The 6,723-nt window shown below is 35.6% G+C and overlaps 1 protein-coding gene across 1 annotated transcript in view; it reads right to left on the reverse strand.

Moving 5' to 3' along the window:
- Nucleotides 1-6,251, reverse strand: part of LOC113861789 (DNA replication ATP-dependent helicase/nuclease DNA2) — a 37,083-nt gene extending 30,832 nt beyond the window's left edge. The window contains exons 1-8 of the mRNA XM_027494817.1: nt 5,969-6,251; nt 5,719-5,886; nt 5,445-5,633; nt 5,230-5,298; nt 4,235-4,447; nt 4,088-4,141; nt 3,950-4,011; nt 363-495 (exon numbers count right to left, since the gene is read on the reverse strand). Of these exons, the coding sequence (XP_027350618.1) occupies nt 363-495; nt 3,950-4,011; nt 4,088-4,141; nt 4,235-4,447; nt 5,230-5,298; nt 5,445-5,633; nt 5,719-5,886; nt 5,969-6,145 (1,065 nt within the window). The 5' untranslated portion in view covers nt 6,146-6,251. The remainder of the gene's footprint in view (nt 1-362; nt 496-3,949; nt 4,012-4,087; nt 4,142-4,234; nt 4,448-5,229; nt 5,299-5,444; nt 5,634-5,718; nt 5,887-5,968) is intronic.
- Between the last annotated feature and the right edge of the window lie 472 nt (nt 6,252-6,723).

Here is a 6,723-nt window from a genome sequence, read left to right on the forward strand (position 1 = left end):
GGAAAATGAGGCAACGATACATTACACATCCTTCACTCTCATTAAGCATGCATAAAAATGCAGAAACAACAACTGCGCTGTTCCTCTGTTAGAAAGAGTAGAAATAAATACACCTTTTAACATTTCTTAACACCCAGTGAATCAATGACATGCAAAGTAAACACTCAGTCATGAACATCAGTGGTTAATTACAAATATAGAAGTTCATTACAATTCTCAGCAGGTCCACAATATTGTTGGATAATTAGAGTGTAGAAATCAATGTTTCATAAATAAAATTTTGATAAATCAACTAAATTACATTTTCTATAAGTCACAGATGGAAATACATAATATGGTTGAGAGAGTAAAAAGATAACTACCCGTGTTCCAGGCAACAGAATATCTGGGTGTACAATCAAAAAATTATTATCATGATCAACATCACAATGTCCCCCTTCACCAAATTGACCAATTATGTTTACAGTATCTCCAGGAGCAATTACACTGTAAGACCTGGGATAATTTAGAGAAGGAATTAGAAATGATAGAAATGTGATGATGAGAAATAGAATAACTGACAGGAAAGATAATACAAAAAACTCAAAAAATTTCAAGATTTGTGTGCAAGAATTTAGTTAAGGGTGCTTGATTATTACAACTTGAAAAAATAACAGTAAAGCTGGAGAAGCAAAGGATGGATGGAGAAAACCCAATTACAGTCAAATGGAATGAATCACATAAGCATCTAGAGCCTTAATTCTATGGTATTGACATTTATATATAAATGATGCCAGGTACAGCCCATCACAATCATTATGACAGCTACTATTTCATAATTAATATCAGAGCATGGAGGAATTAGTCTGATAGAAACTGGGTATCTTATTAAGAAAAATTAGGAATGAACCATAATTACAAGAAGAGCACACTGCAGTTTTTCAAGGGACTGCTCCTCCCAAGCCAAAAAGGCTCTAACTCTCTAACAATTGACATGACCACCCTCCTCAATCCCTTCTACTTATTTAAAGAGAGCATGCCTCTTTTATTGGGAGGAGAGGAAAGTAAATGGGCTAAAAATTGAGTGGCCTTGTTGTCTAAAATGCCTTAGAAAATCTTAGAGTTGAGGCCCTCTTACTTATATATATCATTTGATATGATGCTAACCCACGAATGTAGAATTTTATATTGTAACACTCCCCCTCAAGTCCAACTAGCTTTGAGACTTGTATTTTTTTTTTTCTTTAGCTTGAGCTTGTAACATCAAGTTTTTGGACCTCTTACCTCAGTTCTTTTCTTTTATTGTTTGGGTTTGTGGTCCTTTTTTCTTGAATTTTTTTAATGTCACAGGTCTAATTTTATTTTTTTTTATCCTTTTTTTTGGGGCATTCATTTTTATTTTGCATCCAGGATCTAATACCATATTAGGATTTTAGAATGTGGGCAGAATCCAATAGTGAGGGAGGAAAGTAAATGGGCTAAAGCTTGAGTGGCCTTCTTGTCTAAAATACCTTAAGAAAATTTAGAGTTGAGGTTCTCTTACTTATATATCTTTTGACATGTTGCTAACCCAAAAATGTGGAACCTTATATCTTAACAGTGGCAAACTTAGGCTTTTGACACCCTTCTTCATCAACCACTATTGTGCACAATAGGGCCACAATTTGGCCACGGCGACAAAAACACCCCATGATGGCCACTCCACTCTGTATTGCAGTGAAATAGCGCTGCTGTTAACCACTTCCGGATACTCTAAAGATTCATATTATAAAATATTCCAACACTCCTTTTCACGCTAAAGAGCTTTAGCTTCCTATTTTCAAGATATAATATCAGCTTTACAAATGCATTTAAGGTATCCCATAATCAACTTTTGACAAAACATTGGCTGACATTGTTGACATTTGACTCAGTCTGACTTCAAGATGGTCTTCATCAATATCCACTTCATGTAACATAGTGTATAGAAAATGGTCATTTTCAATTTCTGCTTCTTTAATATTGGCTGACATCAACGGCTCTCCAATTTTCATTTTTTTCGAGCTTCAAAAATAGTGTTCATATTCTGCAACTGATCCAAGTCTGCTGTAAAAGCCATAGTCTTGGAGGCAGGAAAGAATATGTGAGGTAATTTGAAATGGGATGCTTTGTACAAGACCTAACTCCTTTCCTTAAGACAAAAAGCAGGTCAATCTCATCAATTATATCATCAAATATACTGAGTTCAAGTGTACAATTACCTTCAGTATTTTCTACTTGATTTGGTCCCAGGTCTGACTTTGCAGAGGAACGGATTCCAGTTTGGACTGGTTATAAAATTTAGTGGATTAATTTTGTATTGGATTTGGTTAAGGAAGTGATATTAGAAGAGAGATGGAGGAATTCCAATGATGAGTTTCAACCATAATCCCCTGTAAATGAACTATGGGAATAGAAAGGTAGTTCAAGAAAGGTAGCATCATAGAATGCATAGAATTGTTTGGATTTGGGGCAGTACCATATTCCCCTTTTTGTGTAGGAGAATAACCAAGGAATATGCAGTTATGCTATTTTGGATCAAGTTTTCCTTGTGTAGGACTTGAGTTATGACCAACATATAACTGCTCATCAGAAAAAGGCACAAAAAACTAACTTCTTTATTTATTTAACAGGAGATTCAGTAACATGAGCAGAGGCAACAGAGTTGTGTTAACTCCAAGGTTTTAAATATGTAGGTTTTCCATGAATAAGATAACATGTGTCCTTGATGTGATATAGTTTGTAGCAGTGGTCACACCAAGTTTTTGCCTCTTTAGGATGCAAAATCTTTGGGTCATTCCTACAAGAGACAAGACCCAAGCTTAGATGAAGTTGTCAGCTATGGGACTAATCTCCAACATCATTTTCCTCTGAATTTCTTCATCTAACCATGGCAAAGGCTTCTTTGAGTGGTGGGCAGTGGCTTAAGGCCAAGAATAAGACATCACACTTTGTCTAATTCTTTGTAAGGCTCTTAAGGAAATCAAATGTTTTCTCCTTTTTCAGCTGTTTGTCATATAATAACTTATCCTTAAAACATTTCGAAGAAACAGAATGGAAGAAATATATTCCTAGCCATAACTCAACTAAAATATCAAAATATTCAACATACTTGTTATTTTAAAACAACTGGCCTCACTTCGAAGCAATGTGCAGAATTTTGAAGTTCAGAATACATCTGATAGAACACTGCTAATTAATTGATAGGAAATGCAATTAAACACAGAAAAATAGCAATTAATGTTGCTGCCCCAGAGTTATAGAAACTCCTACAGAGCATGATCTCTGTCCAAGAGAAGATAAATATTATCATAACTGTCTTTCACACAGAACTTGCACATTTTATTTTAAATATGTGACTGCCTCCGCCAATAACCACACATTACATTCTGAAGACATATGTTAGGTAACCCCCATTAGTAGTTTGTTTAAATAGATTACTTAGTTATCCATTAGTTAGTTAGATTAGTGGGTTAGTTAGTTAGTTAGGTGAATTAGTTTGAATATGGCATGTTTCCTATAAACAATACTAGTGAATTAGTTAGTTAGTTAGGTTATATTAGTGAATTAGCTAGACCTCTGAAAAACCAGACATCGAGAAGACAAAACCAAAATGAGACTGACACCTAGAATCCAAAATCGAGAAGAATCTGACACCAAAATGATCTCCTGAATCCCCTTTGCTCACTCCATACGTGCCACCTGTCCTCATTTGGTTATCATTTTCTCTCTCACTACCAACAGAATTTTCAACCCGCTTCTCATCTATGCTATTCTCTTTTTTCCTTCCATAAACCTGCAGGCCTTTGCTATTAGGCCAATCCCATATTCCTCATGTGATGAAGACCTATCACAAACATCTAGCTACTCCGAATATATTAAATTGAAATGCCACAAATATAGGATAGACACATCAATATTAGCTCATGTACTTTAGAGCACACTAGCTTACCATTCATCCTTTAAGTTTACAGCCCACTCTTCTCCAGTTTGTTCATTTAGCAAACGAAGCACCTGGAAAGCATTTGATAAACCATATCATTTCTCAGATTCTTCAAAGAACTAACTGTAGCAATGAAACAAGCAAGACCTTGTATGGGCATTGAGCAGCGGATGAATCATCAGGCATTTGTTTTTCAGATACCTAATTCAGAATGTCAATAGTGGTAAGCCCACAAGAATTCAGATTTTACAAACCAAAGAACATATTAAACAGAACTTAGTTCCAAAAGCATACCTCCAAAACCAAATAATTACAACTGGAGAAAACACTAATGGCCCCTCTACATAAATGTGATTTTGTCCTTTCTATTACAGGATTGGCTTTGACAGGGAGCTCATTAGCAATTAGATCTTGAGATTTGTACAAATAAGTATGGTTAGTGCACACTGTAGCATCATCATCAACAGCAATGGCATCTTCAACTTGATCTAACAGTTCAAGCAATGCCTATAGAAGTAATTATTCATATTAATGCGTGGCTTCCATTGATAGTGAAAGTACTGAAGTGTAAGCATCTTACAGAATGACAGGTAATAGGTCACAAGTTTCCTTCACGAAACACACAAAATAAAATAAGTGTAACAATGTTTCATACTTCAGAGGGATCCATTTCATGGAAGTAAGCAAAACAAATTTTATTAAACTAGTTTTCATTGTATGATGATTAAAAGAGTAGTATTTTGCACAACTTTAGCAGCACAGGGTTTGAAATATCAAAAGTTTATGTATCACAATGCATCAACATGTGCTGAAGCAATTGATTCTGGCTTTCCATAAGTTTAGGTTCCAGTCAGGGACAGATGCACTAGTATCTATGTTCTGACTTTCTTTTACTAATATATACATTATTATATTTTAATTGCCCCCTCTATTATATTTTAATTGCCCCCACTTCACTGTCAAAGAAACACACTTCAGCCACTTTTTATTTTATTAAATGATTGCCTCCACAACAAAAAAAATTCTGGATCCGTCACAGTTATTCCTCTTTAAGCACAGTTTTAATCATGCCTTATGGTTAGAGATGCCATCCTTTGGAATTAAGTTTCACTCATGCTAAATCATGTTGATTTCTATTTCAAAGTTATCTCAGTCAAAATGTTTCTTTCATATCTACTTTACCAAAGGAATACGAAACAGAATGTTTATGTTGTTGTGCCTTAAGGTGTAGCGCATTTCAACCATTAGATGTGGTACTAATTATAGTGGATTTCTTGTAGTTCTGAAACCTTTTTGTGCTGTCTTAAAAAAGGCTGGTCACACGGTCCATGGTGTTGAATTCCCTTGGCAAGCTGCACCTACGAATAACAAAGAAGAAACTCAAATTAGCCATTTGATAAAACAAATGAAAATTAGGAAATCAAGTTAAGCAAGGAAAAGGAACATTTAAATTCCAAATTATCTTCAAATCTACAAAACAAATCATCAAAAGAAGATAAATCACCTTATCAGGGCAACAAGACAAAGATGGCGGAGTTCTGAAGGGACTCTGTCCTCCAGAGTTACCCACGCTCACGTTATTATCCACGTCTCGGTCCAGATTTATCCTTTTCTGGCCCAATTTACTCATTGGCAACAGAGCTTTTGCTTTGGGAGTGAGTGAAGGAAGTTTTCCGTCTTTATCCTGAGAAGTCTGCACCATGGACGCCACAATCTCATTCATTCATTGACACCAATAAGTACCCAATTTATAAAGAAAAATGCTCTCGTAAACTTGCCTGGTCTTCGGAGCAGTTGCGAATCGGCGACAAGTTCATTTTGGAAGAATCAGCTAAAGCTTTAATTATTTCAGGCGCGTGTTTTGAAACTGCTTGAAGCCTTTCGTTAACCGGGGAAATCTTCCAAGTAACCTCGTCAACCCCGTCATCTTGGCTCTGCTTGACCAACTATTATCCTCAAAATAAAGGTAGTTAGTTTCATCAGAAGAAGAAAAGAAAAGCACAATGCGCTTAGAGCGAAACACGTTACCATGCCAGGCGAGAATTTGAAGCGCTTAGGGGCCGTGTCCGGAGTGGGGTCTTCGGCGGCGTTAGGCACTGCATTGGTGGGAGGGGGTTGCGACTGCTTCTGGGAGGCGCGATCGAAGAAGTGCTGAATGCCAAACTTGGAAGGTTGTGGATTGGGTTTCTTCTTCTTTGGAGGCATTTCGGAACACTCTTGCTACGCCAGCTAGGGTTTCTACCACTGCACCGATAGGCCGAGGCACCACGAGAGCCAAATTTTAATATGCTCCGTTTTTTCCCGCCTCAACAACTACAACGCAGCTTCCCCCAGTCTCCGTTTATTCGGGAGTTTTTTCTCCTTTTTTTCTTTCATTTTCATACCAAAAAAAGGAATCGGGTCTAATACTATTTGACACGTGTATTTTAATATGGCTTGCTTGCCTGTCTTATCCCTTGTGTTTCGCTTATATTTTTCTTTTTCATATAAATGATGTTTTTTACTAAATCATGTGCATGTAAGATTTTTTAATAAAATCTTGAATGGTAAAATAAAAAATTAATTTTTTATTAGTTATTTATTTATCTAAAAAATTAAAAATACAATTTATTATTTACTCTTGAAGTAAGATTTTTTTCTAGGTTTAATGTCATGTTAGTACAAAATAAGAAAAACATATTTAATATCTTTTTACATTTAGACTTTATATCTCAATGTAATAAAATTTTAATTATGCTATTTTGATATTAACACATTCTCACTTATGCATGATGTAATTAATT

The sequence above is a fragment of the Abrus precatorius genome, unplaced genomic scaffold, assembly GCF_003935025.1.
Source record: "Abrus precatorius isolate BTA unplaced genomic scaffold, Abrus_2018 Scaffold3, whole genome shotgun sequence".
NCBI classification, from domain to species: domain Eukaryota; kingdom Viridiplantae; phylum Streptophyta; class Magnoliopsida; order Fabales; family Fabaceae; genus Abrus; species Abrus precatorius.